The 21,221-nt window shown below is 61.6% G+C and overlaps 1 protein-coding gene across 1 annotated transcript; it reads right to left on the reverse strand.

Annotated features, from left to right (window-relative positions):
• Positions 1–4,183: 4,183 nt before the first annotated feature.
• SLC6A18 (solute carrier family 6 member 18) lies at positions 4,184–19,552 on the reverse strand. The gene is made up of 12 exons (XM_027606420.1): positions 19,327–19,552; positions 14,783–14,923; positions 13,892–14,029; positions 13,155–13,336; positions 11,575–11,685; positions 10,631–10,743; positions 9,496–9,624; positions 7,859–8,015; positions 7,134–7,338; positions 6,652–6,811; positions 5,459–5,621; positions 4,184–4,441 (listed from the first exon to the last, which is right to left on the reverse strand). Exons 1-12 carry the CDS (start codon positions 19,514–19,516, stop codon positions 4,253–4,255), a joined length of 1,878 nt encoding a protein of 625 aa, XP_027462221.1. The 5' UTR covers positions 19,517–19,552; the 3' UTR covers positions 4,184–4,252.
• Positions 19,553–21,221: the final 1,669 nt, after the last annotated feature.

Below are 21,221 nucleotides of genomic sequence, written 5' to 3' on the forward strand. Positions count from 1 at the left end.
TGAGGCATGCATACCATTTTTCATAATTACATCCGCGCCTGTGTCCACACGTGATGTGCAGGGTCCTTGGCCTGGGGGGGGGGGGCTCCCAGGGGTCTTCCTGGGGCAGGGCTGTGAGGGCGGGAGGGGGGATTGGGAAAGGGCACCCCCCCAGGGCAGGTGTGGCAGGGCAGTGGGCCAGAAGGCCCCGCCCAGCACTTAGCCCGTCTACAGCTGGCTCTGGCCCTACTGTGGACCCTGGAAGGGGGTGGGCAGCAAGGGCCCGATGCCCAGAACACTGGATTCCCTTCTAAGCACATTTCTCTGGCTTCACAGTATCCAGGTGATCTCCTTCTGGAGGGTTCCTTGGAGTGAGCGGTGGGGGCGTGATTCAGGGGTTTGGGAGGTAGGTGGTAGCCCACTACCCCACGTCCAGCCCTGCCCCACCCCCGGGCTGCTGGTCTCCTGCTTCTCTGTCCTGGACCTGGGCAGGTGGATGTGCCTGCCCACCTGCCCCCATGTGTCCCCTCCATCACCTGGGGACTCCCGGGGATGGCCCTGCCCCTCCCCCATGCTGCATCCTGACCACGGTAGGGTTGCTTCATTCCTGTTGAGCTGAACTCCGGGGCTGCGCTCATGGCGAGCAGATGCCTCGGCAGCAGTACCTGGACCTGGAGCAGGTGTGGGGATGTGCTGTGCAGGTGGAGCTGCTTGAGCGGGGCAGCCGGCTTCTCTGCTCTCGCACCTGGGAGCCCCCCAGGCTGGGGGACAGCAGAGGCCACAGGAAGGGCCAGGTTTGGGTGTGGTACTCAGGGTCACGGGTCGCGGCTCTGGCGGGGGCCAAACCGAGGATCTCAGGGGACTGAGGCCCCACAGGCTGTGGCAAGAAGGGGTCAGCCTGACTGGGCAGCAGCAGGGTGACCCTGACGACTTTTTGGGGGAGGCAGGGAGCTCACGGGTGACCTGGAGGATGAGGTGGTGGATGTCAGCCTGAGCTGTCCTGGGGGCTTGACCTGCACAGGTGCCCCCCCCAACAGACTTATGCTTCAGCAAATCTGGGAAGGGCCTGGGATTTGCACTTCTAGGGAGTTCCAGGTGCTGCTGGTGGGGTGGGGGACCCCACGTTGAGAACCCTCCCCCCGCAGGGAGGATGGGCTGCCCTGAGCAGCGGCCCCGGGGACGCAGCAGACAGCGGTGGCTCCAAGGTCAGGGTTAGGAGCTTGGAGGTGGGTAGAGGACAAGCTTGTGGGCGATGTGGCTGGGGCCACCAGGGAAGTGGCCAAAGGTCGTGGAGGGTCAGGAGACTCGCCCAGGGTCCTTGGCCTCCTGGCCAAAGCCTCACCTAATAGCCCCCGTGAGGTGCCCTGGACAAAATGTGTTGTGCATGCAGCTGCAGGCCTTCTCAGGATGACAGGCTGAGCTCTACCCTGGCTTGATCGTGGTTGAGGACGAGCCCATGTGCGGGGGACACTCGCATACCCATCCAGAGCACCAGGCAGGGGCTGCAGTGTGCATGGGCGGAGCCATGCAGGGTGCTGGACGGATGTCCTTGAGCAGACGGGAAGATCTGGAAGGACTGCAGTAAGAGCAGGAGGGGAGCAGCCCGAGGGCAGGTAGCTTGTGAAGGAAGGGCCCCGTCAGGGAGCTGGCTGTCTGCCCTGTCCCCTGTGACAGCGGGAAGGCTTCCTTCTGGGATGTCTCTGATGGGGCCACATGATGTGTGGCAGGGTGCCATCCAGTGTGCCTTGGATGGGGGTGGTGCTAACGCAGCCCAAATTTTCAGGGCACAAGTGCATCTCATGTCAGGGTTTATGGATATTGCCTTGTTACTGTTGCTGTGCAAAATGTCCAAGAGACTGAGCTGACACATTTATGGCAGACCCAAGTCCACGGAGCGGGCCATAAAGGCACCTGAGCTGAGCAGTGCAGAACTGGGCCCTGCCCAACCCACATGCCAACCCTGCCGCGGTGGTGCCCGCACTGCCATAAACAGAGAGGACTGACCTGCCCTGCTGTGGCAGACAGAACCCGCGGGGACACCGCCAGGACCCCACACCAGGCACCTGAGCTGACCCGCCACTGGTCCCCACCTGCTCACATGCCCCACAGGCCTGTTCCTGGCATTTGCATCACAGACCAGACCCTAGAGGTCAGCCGCTCAGCCATCTGTCCTCCAAGAGCTCCAGAGTCTTCTCTGATAAAGGCATTCTGTTGGTGTTTTACTCAGGATTATGTATTCTTACTGAAGTGTTAAACCATTGAAAAGACGGGTGCTTGGTCAGGGTCAGCTCACTGAAAACTCTTTCTGGTTCATCTCCTTAAAACCAGTATGTGCACGGCCAAACCTCCTCCCGGTGAAACATGAAAATAAGATTTTTAAAGCAAAGGAAGAAACCTAGTTTTCTGGTCTTCCCTTGATCTAAGCTGCACATTAGAAAGCTCACTTACTGATGTGTTCTGTGGAAGTGTAGGCAGCGGGTGGAGCTCAAGATGAGTGGTTTAAGAGGAGGCACAGATGGTGCCTCCTGGACCTCCCAAAGTGCTGAGCGATTACACCCCGCCCCCCAGCCCCAGTTCCCGCCCCTCCCCCACCTGCCATCCCCCAGGCGTGTGCTTGCACCTGGACACACGGGTGCTCACCTGTGAGGACACTAAAGGACTTGCCAAACCTGGGTGGGCTCAGAATCACCAGGGCTCTGTGAGAGGTGGAATAATGACCCCCCCCCAAGGCACCCACGTCCTAATCCCAGAACCTGGGAGTATTACCTGACATGGCCAAGGGGAATTATAGGTGCAGGTGGGATTAGGTAGCTAGTCAGTTGACCTCGAGATGGGGAGGTCGTCCTGAATTATCCAGGTGCACCAGGGTAATCCCAGGGTGAAGAGAGGGTGTCGGAGAGACGTGGGTGAGAAGGACTCACTGGCCTTGCTGGCCTCTCGATGGAGGAAGGAGCCACGAGCCAAGGGTGTCAGAGCATGGGGGCCGAAGTGCAGAACTCACCCTTCCCATGGGGCTTGGGGCACACTTCAGGGGGCGCTCTTGGACTAACTCCATTTTAATACTCAGCTCCTCTTAGGGCACAGTAGTGCAGGCGCTTTTGTTTCCTGGGGTCTGGGCTGCCTGTGACAAGGACAGCCCCAACAGGCGCGCCTGGACGGGCTCATCTGGGGATTTGTTCAGCACCCTGGACAGCGTCTGTCCCGCTGGGGATTAGTGGGTTCTGGGTCTTCACAGGGTTTGATCCCAGCAGCATGAAGGGCATACACGGGCTCCAGTGGCAAGTCAGAAGCAAGCCTGTGTGTCGGGGCCCACACCTTAGACCTGACCCCTGGTTTATGGAGGAGGGAGAGAGGATGGAGGGGGGCAGGGAGATGGTGGATGGAGGGAGTGAGGGTGGGAAGGGGGGGAGCAGGTGGATGGATGGAGGGAGGGAGGAAGGGAGGAGGCAGAAAGAGGGAGGAAATTGTTGGATGGAGGGGGGAGGCAGAGGGAGGGAGGAGATGGATGGATGGATGGATGGGGAGGGAGGGGAGAAATGGATGGATGGAAGAGTGGTGTTTCTCAGCAGTGAGGTCGGAGCGGCCAGCACTTGGTGATGCTGGCTGTGGCTATAGCCAAACCCCAGCCCCTGCCTGTGTTCACGCAGAGGGGACCCGTCCTGGGGCAGGAGTGGCCAGGCTGCAGGTGCAATGAGGATTCCCCGCACACGAGGTTGCCCAGGCCTGGGCCTGGACACAGACCGGGGCTCCTGCTGCCTGAGAGGGTCAGTACAGGTCCCAACAGAGCCTGCCGATGCCCGAGTGCTCTCAGCACAAAAAGGGGCTTCCCTTTCTGCTCTCCAAGGGGACAGCCTCCACTTTCCCTTGGAGATCACCCTTCAGAGTCCCTCAACTCTGGTGATGCCAGCCCCCAGCTGCAGAGGGCGTGGATGTGAGCCTCCTCGGAGGCCGCTCTGTCAGCTGCTGGGCCTCTGGGCCTGCGTGCCCTTCTGCCCACAGATGGACTCGCTGGGCACAGCGTCCGGGCCCCAGACAGCTCTGTGCCATGTCACAGAGGGCAGGGCCCTGGGGGCTGGACCCCAGGCTCTCTCCATCTGGAGGGACAGCATGCCCCCTGCTGATGGAGCTGGGCTGTGCCGGGGGCAGGGTTTGCGGAGTGCAGTGGTGTTAGGAAGCAGCAGCTACAGGTCAGGGTCTGGGCCAAGTGTGTAATGGGGTCCAGTGGCACACAGGCTGGTCCTCCCTGCACCGCCCCCCACCTCCGGCCCAGCCCTCAGCTGGCCCCTCTGTCCTGCAGCTTCGGGCACCTGTCCTGCCAGGCGTCCTGCTTCCGTCTGCGCTTGGCAAGCCTCTGGACCAGTGCCACAGCCGGGACCCACAGCGAGGGCAGGAAGCACAGGAGGACGCACATGGCCTGCACCCAGCCCGGGTAGGACTTCTCCTGCCGTGAAGGGAACCGTGCCTGTAAGGACATGAAGTCACAGGTGAGCCTTGGGAGGGGCAGGTGAGGCTGACCCTTGGCTGCAGGGACTGAGCGGCATGGGCCAGCCTCACCCTGCCTCTTCCCAAAATGAAGCAGCAGGCTTCTCTAAGTCCACGGTGGGTGCTGGCAGCGAGGACACAGGGCCCCAAAGGTTCGGGTTTGGGGCTGAGCCTCTCTTGGGGATTGGGGCTCTGAGACACAGGCCTGGGATCCGGGGCATTCTACAGAATGCCTCCCACCACCGTGAGGGGCCACACAGCCTCGGGGGCTGCCTTGGCTTGACCTGCGGGGCAGGTTGGGCCCTGTGCCCCACCCCCGTTTCTGTAAGAGGGGGTGACACCACCCACCCGACTTGAGGCACCTCTTTTGAGGTCAATGTGAGGTACTAGTGTGTGAATCTGATAGGACAGTGTTCATGAAAATTCTTGAGACGTACGGCGCCATTCCTCCTTCACCTACCCATGGCAATGGGGGCCAGGCCCCTTTCTAAGAAGAACTGGGAACGGAATTACCTCCATGCTCCCGAGAAGGGGCAGTGGCACAGGTGAAGTTTTGAGGGGCCCCCTGGGGAGCAGGTCGGCGGGGCCCCCGCAGCTCAGAGCACAGCCCAGTGGACAAGGCCAGCAGCAGAGACTGACCTGCACTCCCTTTCTTCTGACCACGCTCAGTGGCAGCCTTGTGACATGCACCCTACACAACTTCCCTCGACTCAGACCAGGAGTGGGCATTTGCAGGCCAGCCCCACAGCACGTGGGAAGTGTGGATCGAAGCCATGTCCCTGGGTGAGCTGCTCCCGGGACCTGGAAACTGCTCCAGTCCTCCTGCCACTGAGGCCTTGCCCAAGGTCCCTGCCAGGGTTGGCTTTGCTGCCCCCAGGGGACCCTGGAGGTCTGGCAGCCCACAAGGTCACTTAGGATGTCATCTGGGCCATGGATGGCACCAGGGAAGGACCAGACCAGGCCCGAGGTGGCTCCCAGCAACCCCTGGAGGACGTACGTATTGGGTGTTCCAGGCCCTGTAGCTCAGCGGTGTCCAGGCCAGGACGGCTATGTAGGCCACAAAGATGGTCAGCAGCAGCAGCGGGCTGACAACCTTCCAGGTCAGCCTCCAGTAGAGACCAGGCTGCCTCCCGGTCATGCAGGCTATGTCATCACTGAACCTGTCACAGAGACACTGGGCTCGAGCTGGCCCGAGTGTGACAGGTGTGAGCACAGGTGTGACAGTGTGAATGCAGGTGTGAGCACGGGTGTGACAAGCATGAGTGACAGGTGTGAGCACAGGTGTGAGCGTGGTGTGACAGGCATGAGCACAGGTGTGAGGACAGGTGTGACAGGTATGTGTGACAGGTGTGAGCACAGGTGTGACAGTGTGAATGCAGGTGTGAGCACGGGTGTGACAGGCATGAGTGACAGGTGTGAGCACAGGTGTGAGGACAGTTGTGAGCACAGGTGTGAGCATGGTGTGACTGGCATGAGTGACAGGAGCACAGGTGTGAGGGCAGGTGTGAATGCAGGTGTGAGCACAGGTGTGAGCGTGGTGTGACAGGCATGAGTGACAGGTGTGAGCACAGGTGTGAGCGTGGTATGACAGGCATGAGTGACAGGTGTGAGCACAGGTGAGTGTTGTGTGACAGGCATGAGTGGCAGGTATGAGCACAGGTCTGAGCTTGGTGTGACAGGTGTGAGCGCAGTTGTGAGCTCAGGTGTGTGCACAGGTGTGAGTGTGGTGTGACAGGCATGAGTGACAGGTGTGAGCGCAGGTGTGAATGCAGGTGTGAGCACAGGTGTGACACGTGAGTGACAGAGTTGGCAGGTGTGGAGTAGTGTTGAGTCCAGGTGTGGGGTGGGCCAGAGTCAGGGGGGATGGGCAGGACCCGTGCTGGGCTTCCTCAGAGGCCTCCAGGACGGGGTCAGGGCAGGAGGGCCCCCAGTGGCCTAGTGTCCACCTGTCCTTGGCTTGAAGACTGCCCTGCGCGGCTGGACACGGGCCATCTTGCCGCCCACCCCCACAGGTTGGAGGCCGGTGCAGCGGGGTGGGGCCGGGTCCTGGACCACAGGGAGCCGCCCCGAGGCTGTTTGGGGAGGGGCTCAGACGGTCTTCCCGCATCCTTGCGGCCCGGGACAGCCACTGCAACGACACTCGGGGTGCAGGGAGCAGGAGGGCGGGGCCCTGAGGAGACGCACACTCACCGGCGCATCCCATACACATAGGTGACCCCGACCACCTCGAAGAAGGCGAAGATGATGAGGTTCAGCGGGGCAGCGTAGTTATCAAACACCTCCAGCCAGTAGTTGCCCGACTGGAATGTGAAGCAGATCGCCGAAAGGAAGCAGAGCAGGCAGACCAGGCCTGGAGGGACGGCGGCGCCCCCTCGTCGGAGCCCGTCACCCTGCTTCTCCGGCCCTCCCAGCACCGTGTCCGGGGGCAGGAGGATGCACGATGGGGGCTTGCTGTCCGTGGGCTCTGCCCCTGCCTGACCCCAAGGTCTCCTACCATGGCCCTCATGGGATGCCAAGTTATGGCAGAGCTGCTGGGACCGGCGCTGGGGGTGATGAGACCAGACTCAGGCTCCCGCTGGGACGCGCATGGAGGAAGGACAGCAGTAGACAGATGCCGGGAGGTGGGCGGACAGGGAAGACAGGCCTACAGGGTGGGCTGGGCGTCCACTCACCAGTCAGGACCTCCTTGGGGACGGATCTGCTCATGACCCCCATATCCAGGAGTGGCGTGATGATGCTTTCCATGTTCCCGAACATGGATGACAGGCCCAAGGTGAACAGCATCCCGAAAAACAGCACGGCCCACCCGGAGGCCCCCGGCATGTGGAGGATGGCCTCCGTGAAGACGATGAAGGCCAGACCCGTGCCGGAGGCACTCTGCAACATAAGTGCATGGGGACCTCTCAGTGTGACACATGCCTGACACCCTCCCCACCACTGGCACCAGGGCAAGGTGGTGGCTCTGCCCCCTCTGGCTACACCACAGGCCACAGGTGTGCCTCCGGGGGAACAGAACCTTTCCCCTAACACCCTGCAGCTAGCAGGTGACCACAGGCCCAGGGGTGTTGGGCTCAGGTGAATCACCCTCATAGCCAGGGGTCCGCAGCTGCCCCTCGCCCCTGGGCAGCTGCCCGACTCCGGCCACAGCCCAGCTCTGTGACCCATACTCTGCCCCCACCCCCAGCTCTGTGCACCAGCAACACCCGGTCTCCTGGGTCAGCCTGGCCTCCAGCCCCCTGGGCAGGGCCCTGTCGGACACATTGCATTTTCTGGAAGCTCAGCCCTGCAGAGGCACAGGGCCAGCCTAGAGTCCTTTGTTCACAGCACCAGGCCAGCCTGGGCCAGGTCATGGAGAAGATTTGCAGCCGTCTGGAGCAAGGCCAGGCCCCTTGGGTACCTTATCCAGAAAGTCGTCCAGGTGGCAAACCTCCAGGGGTAGCCTGGCCACCCTCTCGGGCTGGGTGGTATTCAGGTTCATGAGGACAGCAGCATAGTCATCCCTGGAGATGCTCTGCTCAGGGAAGTCAAACGCATTGATGAGGTGGAGGATGTTTCTGCAGAGACACAGAAAGTGCACACTAGCTGGGCACGCCACACCTTGAAACACCCAGAAGGACACCAGCACCCTCAGGAGGGCTGGACAGCACTCACTACAGGGACAGAGAGGAGCCCGGCCTGGAGGGGACGCTGCCCTCAGGGCACCGTGGGGCAGTGGCAGCCCCTGGCCCCCCGGGAGGGTTCAGGAAGAAGAGCGGCCCTGGTCACCCCTCTGCCGGCCACCACCAGCAGGTGTTCACTGGCCTCAAGGTTCACGGCTCAGACACAGGCCCGTGGGTATTCCCAGATCTCTTACTTTGCCTACTTGCTGAAATCTCTTTGTAACCTCGTAATTAGTACTCACGGCGCATCTGGGGTTATTAGTGGCCATGTGCAGAGCTGCCTGGGGTCACGAGCCTCCTTACAGTCAGCTCAGGGCCACGGTGTTCACAGTTTTATGCTATTTGCTGGTGGTTCTGCTGTTTAAAATGTCCTCCGAGTGCAGCGTGGCACTGCTGCGTGGCGGCCAGGTGGTGGGTCGCAGAGAAACCACGGCAGGGGAGCCTCGTGCAGGCACAAGTCACGGCTGTTACCGTGAGCACGGACTTGTCCACAGTGCTCGGTGGAAACAGCCGGAAATGCTGCCCCTGTTGTTCCCCAGTGGGGGCCACACCGTTCACCACGTGGGCACTGCAGCCTCTCCGGCACATCCCAGTGGGTGCACACAGCCCGCAGTGCCCAAGCTCAGGCTGTGAAGCTGCTCCGTCTCCCCCTGTGCCGTCTGTGGGCCGTGGCCTGAGCGTGGCCTGAGCGTGGCTAGCATGGGTGTCACGGTTGACAGGAGCTGCCCTGGGCACTGGATGCCTGGCAGCATGCAGAGGCCGAGCCTGCACCCGTCCACGGGTCTGCCTGGCAGACTGCCTCTGGAGGGCTCTTGGTGAGTAAGAGTTGGTGGCCTTCGAAACACCGTGCCACTAATGCAGCAGTTCCAAATGTGTGGGGCATCCTACAGCCTCCGTGGCCCCTGCCATCGTGGCAGGTGGCCACACCCCGAAAGCCTTCAAGCAAACAGACATTTATTCTCCCAGGTCTGAGGCCAGAAGTCCACAGGAGGGGTGTCAGCCGGGCCACACGCTCCCCCCCACCGCAGCTCCAGGGCGGGTCCCTTCCGCCTCGTCCAGCTCCTGGACTGTGGCCGTGTCCCCCCAACCTCTGCCTCCTCACACGGCCTCCCCCACGTGTCTACGTGTCCCTGCCTGTCTCTCATCAGGACGCAGTCATTGGATTGGCATGACCTCATCCTCACCAGAATCTGCCAGAGACCCCACCTCCACGTCGGGCCATGCTCTAGGCTGTGCGTGGACGCGAACCTCTGGAGACTCTCCCCCCACCCCCCTAAGGAAAGAAGAGGTGGTTGTGTGGGTCCAGAGCATCAGGTAGCGTCTGAAAGCCGAGCTCTGTGCACACCCCACCCTCAGCCAAGGGCACCATGCTCACCTGTCCAGGCAACGCCCATGGTCGTTGGCTGCCTTGAATCCCAAAACGGAGAACACAGCGATGGACGCATAGAGGGAAGTCATGCTGTTGACCAGAGCAATGGTCACCGCGTCCTTCTCACAGTGGTTCCTGGCAGACAGGCACGCTTAGGGCCATCTCCACACACCCCCGGCACACGGAGCCGGCATGCCCATGACCCCCAGTGCCGGCGCTGTCCCCGCTAGTCTCAGGACGGTCTCGGACCCCCTTCCATGGTCCCCTCCCCCGACCACACCTCCCTGCTGAGCCCCTCCTCTCTGAGCACCCCTCTCTGCTGACCCTCTCCCCAAAGACCCCCTCCCTGATGACCCCTTCCCCTCTGACCCCTCCCTGACCACCCCTCCCTGCTGACCCCCTCCCCACCTCCCCTTCCCCCAAAGACCCCCTCTCTGATGACCCCCTCCCCACCAGGCCCCTCCCCGCCCACCCCAGCTCAAGACTGTGGGTGGTCGGAAACCCTCAGCCTCCACCCCTGCTCCCAAGGCCTGGACACAGGGAGCTGAGGACAAGGTGGAGTGGGTGAGGTAGTCACTTGTCAGGTGCAGTCATGTGAAGCACCCATTCCCCCCCACCTCCCCATCCCCTGCACTTCGGAGGGGGAGAAGTTCTGGCCACCATATAGAACCACGTTTGTTCAGATGGTCCCAATGGCTTGTGGCTGCCTGGTTTATGATGTGGCGGGTGACGCTTTAGTGCCTGAGCCCCTGGGGCTCTCACAGCAGGTGCGTGGTTCCCGCAGCAAGGTGGGAGCGCCGTGTCCATCTTAAGTGACCAGGGAGCTGACACACACTGCATATCTGCTTTTATGGCCTCATGCTTGACACATGCTTCCTGTTGGTCGGGGTCAGCCCCCAGTTATGGCCTTGTTCCTGGGATTGAGTGTTCGGGCTCTCTTCCTCCAGAACACGCTAGAAGCTGCCATAGGGGCCCTACCCCCAGCTCTCTGTGTGTGACTGGGTAACCAGTAGACTCCCCGTGAGTCTGTTCCTATCACAAGTTCATACCAGGCCACACAGGATGTTACTTTGGAGGTGCTCCGGGACAGGAGGCCCAGCCCCTCCGTTGGAAGGAACCCACCCCCGAGCCTGGTCCCTACCCGGGCGGGTTATAACTTGCAAAAGCAATGTGTCCTCCAAAGGCCAGGGACAGGGAGAAGAATATCTGCGTGGCTGCATCCAGCCACACCCGCGGGTTCTGGAGAATCTGCACCTGGAAAGACACAGAATCCTGTTGTGCTGCAGACGAACCACACTGGCTGGGGAGCCCACGGCCCTAGAACATTCCCAAAGCTTCCTCTGGGATGACTCTCATGAAGGGGTGTGAACAGCTTAGGGTCAACAAGAGAGCAGGACTAGAATGGCAGTTCACACGGCAAGCGTGGCCTTGCTGTTCTGTGACGGCTTAAGTAAGCCCACGTGGGGTTCTGAGACCTTGGCTGACAGACTGCTCAGGGCTAAGAAATGGGTCTGAGCGACTTGACTTGGGTGTGTTTCTTCTGCTCCTCTCAGACATGGTGGTTCTGAGGGACTTGAAGGGTCCCACGGTGGCTGGGACATGGTGCCCACGGCAGACCCACGTCCACACCCAGTGCCCCCTTCCCTTCTGCTGTGCAGCCCCTGGAAGCTCCCAAGGAATGCTGGGGTCCTAGAGAGTGTGCAAAGGCCTAGGAGGGGTGTGGGCCCTTGGGTCCTGTGATTCCTTGCCTGGTTGGGCGCATGCAGCTAGCAAGGCCCTCAGGGGCATGGGGTGCAGGGAACCGGGGGGCATCTAGCTGGCTTCTCCCCTAAACCCCACCAGCAGCATCCCTCAGGCTACGTGTCACAAACCAAGTCCTCCCCCTGCTCTCTTCCTCTGACCCTGACCTCCTCCCCGAGACCCCATAACCCCCTCCTCCTTGCCCTCACCCACACACGGCCCTGGGCAGCCTGGCCTCTGGCTCATGGCCATTCACATGGCCAGGGGATCGAGGGAGCTGGGCTGGGCTCTGCCTCTGACTCATGTCTTTCCTGAGCCTGGAGCCTGGACTTCAAACCAACTTACATCCGGAGTGAACAGGTAGATTAACCCTTTCACCGCCCCGGGCAGGGTGAGTCCTCTGATAAGGAAGATCGTCAGGACCAGGTAAGGGAACAGGGCTGTGAAATAAATTGCCTTTAAAAAAGACCAAATTGTTAAACTTTTCAGTGGTATCTGTCCCATACAAAACCTTTAAGAGGTAGTGCCATAAAGGCCTCCTGTCACTCATCTGGGATTCCAGCCGAGCAGGGGCAGAGGGCACCGTGGGACGCGTGGGCCCCTGTCCGGCTCCCGGGGTGTGGCACGCACGGTCACAAGCGGATTCACATATACGCTTGTGTCTGGGGGGCGTCCAGGTGGGTGGGCCTCCCTCTTACCCAGCCGTACCCCCTCCCAGGCGCCAGCCCTCCCCCTCACCCCAGTGCCACAACCAGCCACTTCACAGGGGCCTTGGGGCCACACACCTGCCCTCACCCATCTCCCCAGCATAGGACCAGCGCCCCCTCCTCAGTCGGATGTGGTCAGGGGTCTGCACACATGGTGTCTACACAGAATAAATCCGCAGACGATGCTCTTCCCTCACCGCCACCCCCAGGTCCCTGAGTACAGACTGACGGGGGAGTCGCCCCAGTCCCCTGTAGGGACGTTCATCTCAGGGTTATTTGGAATTTCTGGTGGCTTGTTGGGCCTAACGTTTGCTTTGGTGTAATTCAGTAATTCCGGTCCTCTCAAGTGCAAAGACCTTCATGAGACAATAACCATAACATGACAGCCGAGAAATTGAGCAGGCACACGCCTGGATCTGTGCAAAAGGGCCACAAACGCACGTTGGGAGCTACGGCAGGGAAAGGCAAGGAGCCGTGTCACAGGCGTTGAAAGGGAGGATGGGTGTAGAACGGGGCCTGTCCTTGCCCCCGGAGGAGAGAGGGCACTTGGCACAGAAACCACATGAGTAAGAGCTGACACATTTCTCCCCATCACTGAAATCTCTTCAGAAGGTAGTAAGCTGTTAAAACGAACATGTCAGGACATGTTCACGGCTCACAGACCATCATAGTGAAGTGTGACCAGCAGCGGGAAAGCGGAGGAAGGCAGCACAGCGTGAGTGAGGGTGTCCTGCCTCATCCCATGGGCAGCATTGCTCCCAGACGGACCGATAGCCAAGCCCGCGTCCAACCCCTAGGGTAGAACAGTTACCGCTGACGAGCCAACAGGCGGACATGGGGGGTCACAGGAAACACCCAGGAAACGGGAGAACAGAGGTAGGAAACAAACAGGAACCCGGATTAATCATCACACTAAACATAAACGGTGTAAACAACCAAACAAGGGCAGGGACTGACAGCCTGGATAGAAACACAAGATCCAGCCGTGTGCGTCTACAAGAAACACAGTTTAAACACAGAGACCCAAAAAGGGTGAAAAGAAAAGGACAGAGAAAACCTCCCGGTGGCGTCTGGGCAGAGCGTTGCCACGTAAATGCGCCCTTCCCCAGGGAGCGCGCTGGTCCTCGCGCCTGCGCCCTCCCAGCCCAGCCTCTGAGCCCGTGCGTGAACACGGAGCTGGAGGCAGCCGGGTGCTGGGGTCTACCCGAGGGGCCTCACCTTCCCCGTGCTTTCGATGCCTCTGATGACACACAGGTACACGACTGCCCAGGACGCGGCCAAGCAGGCTAGCAGCGGCCGCTGGATGGAGCCGTTGTCGCTGATGTCCGCCGTGATGTTCAGCGTCTGCCGGTACCAGAAGTAGCTCACGGGGCCGCTGGCCTGGCACTCGGCTTCCAACCCTGGAGCCAGGAGGGTCCTGTCAGGGGCTGGCACAGGGCTCGGGCCTGCATGTGGGCTCGCAGGCCTCCACCCTGGACTGCAGTCTGAGGATAGCCCGGCCGGGGCTGCTGCCGGAGCACCAGGCACACCCAGCGGGACCCAGCCCCCCGTGGCCCAGGAGGTGCAGCTGGGGCTAGTGGGCAGGTGCGGGGAGCCTCCAGGCCCAGACTTGCCCCTGGGCTGCCTTGTTCAGAACGGGCCAAGCTCAAGTTAGTCTCAGCAGAGGCAGGAAGGGAAGGAGGGTTAACACAGCTTCATGAGCCGGTGCAGAAGAGCAACTATTTCCTGGGCTGCGAGGATCTCCTCTGCTGGAGCGCAGGGCTGAGGGCTGCACTGAAGCCAGCAGAAGCCGCCGTCCCGCCCACTCAGCCTCTCATCGCTGTGCATGCCCGCTCGTGGCTGGGCTGTGAATGCACGGACTCTCTGGGGACCCATCGGTGGTCAGATATGATGGGGTAAGGAGAACGGGACCGCAGACGCGCTGCTTAGGGGAGCCTCCCGCCCCCCAGCACTACCTGTGCGGTTGAGGTCCAGTGGGCAGGAGCTCCAGGGGAGCGGGTACTGGAAGGAGTTGAGCAAATACCACAGCACCCACGTCAGGACGGTGTTGTAGTACAGGCTGACCAGGAAGGACACGGTGAGGCACCCCAGCCCTGCGGGGGGCGGCGGTCAGCGCCTTCCCCACCTCCCTGGCCACAGGGCTCCAAACACAAGCACCCAACTCCTGCTCCCTGTGGTCCTGTGGCCTCTCCCGCGGCCCCCCACGCCTGCCCCACATCTGGCTGCATGCACCCGAGGGCGGTGCGTCGTCTTCATGGCCATGTGGCACCATCCTCAGCTGGGCTAGGGTCTGCCTCTCCACTGGCTTCCCGGTGGGCCTTGCAGACAGTGCTGTAGCCACCTTGTGGGACATTTCACACCACCAGAGGGGCCGCCCGGACCCCCTCCCTGCAGCACCCACCTCACGGACCCTCCAAGTGTCAGGCCTGCCCTCCGTCCAGGCCTCCCTGGACACTCTCAAGCTCCCAGGATGGGTGGGCTCAGCGCCCAAAGGGACATAGTCCCTGGGTGATCTGGGACAGCTGCTCCAAGGGCCTGGGCCTGCCGCCTCCTCCTGCACCCTGAGCTCACCCCACGCTGCACCCTGCACCCAGGTCCCTCCTTGGGCTTTGGGGGAACCAAACAGGGCCTCCTGGAAGACGAGTACTCAGAGCATGAGCAGACTTAGCTCCCGCAGGGATGCTGCCCCACGCATCTCCCTGAACTGTTAGGTCCAGACCCCTCTCCTGCAGGGTCAAAGCCACTGAATGTGCGCTGGAGTGACAAGCTGACCCACGGCACGCACGGGACCTGCAGCCCCCACCCTCCCAACAGCTCCGGGCAGGGGTTAGAGGCAGGCAGCCTACCCACTCCGCCCAGGTAGGGCGAGATGGCCGTCCACACCCCGATGCTGCCTCTCCGTAGGCGCTGGCCGATGGCCAGCTCGATGTAGAAGATAGGGATTCCCTCAAGGACCAGGGCGATGAGGTAAGGGATGAGGAAGGCCCCTGCAAAGACACAGCGGTCATCGGAGGGTCAACAGCTGCCTGGTGGGGACTTGAGCCGAGGGAGATGGGCCTGCACGCCGGGCACCTGGTCTGCTGCTCTTTCAAATCACTCGGGAGCATCCCACCTTGTGCAGCTTTGGGGGCAGGTTTCATGCAACAATGAGCAGTGGTGTTCCTACGGGGACACCCCTCATCCCGTTATGGGCCCTCCTGTGACGTGGGGCTGGTCTGTGCTCCTGGCAGAATGTTCGAGAAGGTGGACCTTTGAAATGGTCTCTCGAGTTTTGTGCCTGAGTGGGGGCTGGGACCTGTCTCTCTGTGCCTGGGCATGAGCATCACCCCTGCACCAGCGTCCGAATGCTGGGAGGTGGGCACCCGTAGCCGCAGTGGGGTGAGGCTCTGTGGTCCGCCAGGGGAGCACCCACTGACCACCTCCATGGGATCGACGGGAGGGGCACACATTTCTTCACTGGGAGCCAGCAGCGGCGGCATCAGGAGGAAAGGCGACGGGTGTGAGGAGTGAGGGGCCCACAGCCCCGAGGGGCCCCGCCACATTGCCTGGGGGCGCCTGTGGGCAGACGTCGGCTCCTGCATCCCGCAGACTGTGGGTGTGCTCATACTGTTGGGGGAAGGGAGTCCCGGTGCAGTCGGGAGCTGCATTTTCTTCCTGTTAACCACAGTGTGTGGGCCTGCTGGCCCTTAGATGCTCCAGGACTGACAGCCACTGCCCTACCTGCACGCACAGGGCTGGCCACGTCAGGGAACATGCTCCTGCGTGTCCCTGGCTCGGCTGGCCCGGCACGGGCCTGGCCTCCATGAGGGCTAGCCTCTCCCTGGGATTCTGCATCACAGTCAGAGGTGTTGACACTGAGCCGGGGCCCTGGAGAGGGCTGGTAGCCACTGCACCACATCAGCTTCTGCACAGGACACCAGTGTTTGGGGCAAAACAGTGCCTGCTGGTGTCATCCACGGAGCGGCAAAACCGCAAAGAAGTGAAATAACAACGTGGAATCCTGGGAGACTCAGCCTTGAGGGATGCGCCGGACGCCCCAGGGATGACCAGGCACCTGTGGGCAGGGGCTTGGAGCTGGGGGTGTGAATACAGCCTGACCACTTCAGGGAGCTCCTAGCAGGGAGAGGGGCCAATCACAGGCCAGGGGCCCAGGGTCCAGATGGAGGAGACCTCCCCAGCCCGCCCTTCACCCTGTCCCACCCCACACGCACACGCACTATGGGGTCTCATGCAGGTGTGTGTGCCTCCCAACCACCCTTGTGCCTCGAGCACACACCTTTGGCATGGTAAGGACACATGGAGCCAGCTGCCCAGCCCCGGAAGTGGGTGCCTGGCCGTCAGGCAGGGGCTCTGGGTCCCAGGTGTTTGACCCACTGTCTGGAAAGGGCCTGCAGGCTCCAGGCTGGCCAGGACCCACGGACCCACTGCTCTGCGGGAGGGTCCCAGCCAGCAGGCCCAGAGCAGGGACCACCGGGAGGAGCAGTCCAGGGGAAGGGAGGGGTTTTTCTTCTTATAGCTGACCTGGTGCAGCCGAATCAGCCACACTTCGGAGAGAAGAGAGGGAGGAGCTCCGTGATCACAGATGGAGCCCACACAGGAGCACCGCTGCGTGTTAGGTGCATTTTAGCTCAAATTGCGTGTGGACAGTGACTTGGATAAAACCCAAGCCAGTTTGGAGGAGGGCCGCCGGTCGCGGGACAACCCAGCTGTGTGATTAGAGAGGTGGGACTTTGAGCCCCGCTTTGACATCCAGGTTGGGGAGAGGGCCTGGAGACTGCTCATCACCCAGGCTGATGATTCTGTCAACTGTGCCTGCAGAACAGAACCTCCATGAAAACCATAAGCCACGGGGTTTGGAGAGCTTCTAGGCTGGAGAACACGGGAGGTGCCGGAGGGCACGGTGCCCAGAGAGGCGGGGGGCTTCGACACCCCCACCCTGCGCATCCCTGCCACGTGGCTCTTCGGAGCTGTATTCTTTATAAAAGCCTGGTCCTGGCGAGCACACTGTTTCCTGGGTCTGAGAGCCCTTCTAGCAAATTTTGGACTGAGGAAGGGGTTATTGGTGCTCCTGACTTGTAGCACAATCAGCTGGAAATTGTGGGCAATGCAGGGACCCGCTGCTTGAGCCTGGGTTCTGCAGTGCAGGCAGCACTGTGGACTGAGCCCCGTGGGGTCTGCGTTCGCTCCAGGTAGATGGGCAGAAACGGGTTAAATTATGATGCCGGGATTGGGAGAATTGGTTGGTGTGGGCAAAACCCTCACACGTGTGGCATCGATGAGAGGAGTTTTTTCTGGTCGGGAGGGCGGGATGGTGAGATCGTGGCGCACATGCCCACGCGGTGGGTTGGTGAGAGCCCTCGGCTCACCACCGGCCCGAGGGGTGCTGGAGGCGAGGCACACTGGTCCCGTCCGCTGAGAAAATGTCACGGAGAAAAGATCTGTCTGACCGGGACGGCTGCAGAGCCCAGCACTGCTGGGAATCTACAGAACGAGACACCCCGAGGTTGTCCCGGAGAGAAAACGAAGGACAGAGAAGACCAGGGCAGGCGCCTCATAAGCTGTCTCTGTGGATGGGAGGACTTGGTGTTGCCAAGTGGACATTGGTCCCCAGACAATCTAGACATGCTACGCGATGCCCGTGAAACCCTGAGAGTCCTCCGTAGAATTGACAGCCTGGCTGTGAGGTCTGCAGGGGATGGCGATAGCCGACACAGAACCGGGCCAGGAGAGGAGCGAGCGGACTCGCCCCGCGGGAGGGACATCTGCACTGTCAGACTAGGGTCATCACGTCCGTGCACGGCTCTGCCGTCTCCACGGAGCCCACGGGTGCCGAGGTCGCACCACGGCTGTGTGGAGATCGCGGGCCGCTCACTAGATGCCCCACGTGTGTTGCCATGGACATGGTTGTGGGTGATTCCTGGGCCGGAACCGTAGATCCCAGCAGGTGCCTGGAGGGTCCCTGGGTGCCCCGTGCCAGCCGCTGGTGGGGTCCACGCCCTGACCGCAGGCGCGGACACTCACCCAGAAGCCGCGTACAGGTGACAGAACGCCCTGCAGGTGCTCCTGAGTGTTCCCCCCAATTCTGTTACAATGTTGCCTTTAAGTCTTATCCTTAGAGAGAAGCCCACAGACCTGAGTAATCACTAAGGACAGAGAGAATATTCACCCTCAGGGCTCATGAGTTTGTGCAGAATAAAAATGCAATTGGTTATCTGCTCATCTTATTATCGAATAATCAGGGGTGGTCGACGTGAGACAAAAAGGTTGTTCTCGCATGGGAGGGGTGCTTGTTTAGGAAAAGTGGGACTTTTGAAATTTGAATATTTCATGACATTTCATGAAGGGCTTCACACCTGGAAACAGGGCCTAAAAGAAGTATTTAAACAGCAGGGGTGCCCCCAGCCCATGAGCGCAGGTGTGACGGGCTGGTCCGGAGGCCCCCAGGCCAGGCAGCGCTGGCACATGGATTCTGGAAGTGACGTTCCCAGGACAGTCCCCGCGTGTCGCAGAGAGGAACGATGGCCAACCGATTCTGGTCAGAGCAGCATTTCCTGACTTGGAGTGACCACCAGCACGTGGGTCACCGCTTGGCGCCCGCACGTGCCTCTCCTGATGCACAGGGCAGGCCCACGTGCCCACCCAACCCCAACCCCGTGGAGGCTCTGACGCCTCTGGGGCAGTGGTTCCTGGAAAGATGTCTCCTCCAGCTGCTCATAATCAGGAAAAAACAACAAACTTCCAGGAGGCAGGTTCCTCATGAACAGGGACGCCACCCTGGCACTGCCCTCACCCGGTCTGCTCTGCAGCAGGTCCTGCAGACCCCCAGCGCGGCCTGACCGCTGTCCACCCAGCACGGCCAGGAGGGAAAGGGGCCAGGACGACGCCCCATCAGCCGCACACAGACCTTCCTTTCTGCCCTGTTCCTGGTGGGGGCCAGAGGAATTGCCCCCACATTTCCAGCCAGGGGCCCGGTGGATGCAGGAGGATTGCCCTGGAGGGCTTCTGGGGGCCTCAGGTCTTACGTGTGCAGAGGTGGGGCTTGACGGCAAGCTGACCTGACACTGAGACCCAACGGCCCCAAGGTCGCACCCCAGAAAATGACCGGCCTAGCCTGGGCGACATTCGGTGTCTGCTCCCCAGGGTCGTGGGAGACAGGCAGGGCTGGCTTGCCTGGCATCACCATGGACTCTTGTGAAGGGAGGGGGTGCCCTGGCCGGGCACAGACGGGAGGTAGGCGGCCTGGCCTGGGCGCACCCCCCACACTACAGTGAGCTACGTGAAGAGCTCCCCTGAGCCCCAGAAAGCTGGACGGCAGTGGGCTGGACCTCCACTACACAGGCTCCCCGGGTCGCGGAGATCGATAACGTGCGGGGCCGTGAGGGCGGCTCACCTCCACCGTAGGTCTGACACAGGTACGGGAACCTCCAGATGTTGCCCAGGCCCACGGCGAAGCCGATGCAGCTCAGCAGGTACTGCGCCTTGTTGCCCCACGCCGGCCTCCCGTCCGCACAGCCGTCCCCACACGGCTCCGCTCCCCCGGCGCGCGCCGTGCCCACCGCTGGCTCCTGCCCGGGCTCCATGGAACCCCCCGGACCTCCGTGTGGGAGCCCCGAGTAGTCCCCTCCGTGTACCTTCTCATTATTTAAAGGAAATCCAGTGGAGCCAGTTAATTGGTAACTCGGGCCAGGCTCTCCCCCGGGCGGCCCCTTCCTGACCCCACGCCCTCCGCCCGCGCCTCATTCCGTGCCCGAGGCAGATGCCCGAGGGCTTCCTGTTCCCCGTGGGGGCTGCGCCAGGACCCCCGAGACAGCAGCTCCTTTAGCCCTTTTATAAAAACCGTCGATCTTCCAATCAGCCTTCTGATTCTGGAACGATTGTAGACTGCCTTGTCGCTGTGAGGAGTGACGCAGAGCCAAGCATCCTCGCCCGTTTCCCCAGCGGCGGCGTCTTGCAAATATCTCGTCCATGTCACAGCGGGGACGCCGGTGTGATAGGCCAGTTCGGCACACGTCCATCACAGGGGGGGTCCCTCCCGTCCCCTTCACGGCCACACCTGCGCCCTCAGCTCCTGCCCCGCTTCCCAGCTGTTCTCTGTCGCTACCGTCCCGTCCTTTCTAGAACGTTCCATAAGCAGAGTCCCCGTGTGTGACCTCGGGGTGGGCCTGCTCCTCTCAGCCGTGCTCTCCAGTGACCCAGCCGCGGAGGCGCACAGTGTGTTCACCCCACAAAGGAGGACAGGTAGTGCCGGGGAGGGGTCCGGGTGCTGTGGTGTGTGGTCTTCGCGTCTCAGCCACGTCTGGTCTTCAGGGATTGAGTGTAACCCTCTGGCCGGCGGCACTCTCTTCCAGGGAGATCCCCCCTCACCCTTGCGTCCCGCAGCACCTGCGGTGGCTGCACCCAGCCCAGGCCCCCACCAGCACCCACCACGTGCGGGGTGGGGGCCTGTGTCCCCGAGGGGCTCCCCTGGTGGGGCAGGGCAGGGGCAGGAGTGGGAGGTTTGCTTCTCTTCCCCCCCAGCCGCCACTGACGCCCTGAGGCAGCGGGCAGGGCAGCGTGACACCCAGGGCCACGGGGTGGCGGGGGGAACGGGCTCAGCCAGGCTTGGGGACGTCCGAATAGTCCCCAACACGTGGGGTCCTCCTGCGGGGGGATGGAGCGTGATGGGCTGACTCGGTGGACTCAGCCTGGGTCTCCTGTGGGAGCTCCTGGACCCGTGGACGCCCGGTGGATGCTTCCAGGACAGGCTGGGACTCCAGATGTGAAATTCCCACTTCCCGGGACACTGGTCTCACACAGGCCCAGATATGTGGGTCGCAGAGGCGTGGGTCCTGGTGGACACGCTCCCACTGACTCTATTGGGTGGGAGGGAGGGTGAGAAAGGGGGAGGGAGGGCCGGGAGGGCAGGAGTGTGGCCCCCGGGCCAGCCAGCCTGACCTCACCAGGGCACCACGGTCCCGAGCCCGAGGCCTGCCCACCACCTGCCCTTCACAGGGACACACGCCATGCCCAGGGCTCCGCGGACACAGCCACTTGGCATCATGACTTCTCCAGAGAAAACCACCCCCGCACCAGAACCACAGTCCCTGAGAGGCCCTGAGCGACTGGGGCCCCACTGTTGGCTCATCCTTCTGCATTTAGACAACATTTAGGCCAAGATTATGAAAGAGTGATTTATTTAGACAGGTACATGTTATGCCCACAAATCACGCATTTCCAACAACTTGCAAATATGCCAAGTCTGTGAAACCAGGCGCCCGTCAGGGAACAGAAAGACTCTGGATGTGC

The sequence above is a fragment of the Zalophus californianus genome, chromosome 5, assembly GCF_009762305.2.
Source record: "Zalophus californianus isolate mZalCal1 chromosome 5, mZalCal1.pri.v2, whole genome shotgun sequence".
In the NCBI taxonomy this organism is placed as follows: domain Eukaryota; kingdom Metazoa; phylum Chordata; class Mammalia; order Carnivora; family Otariidae; genus Zalophus; species Zalophus californianus.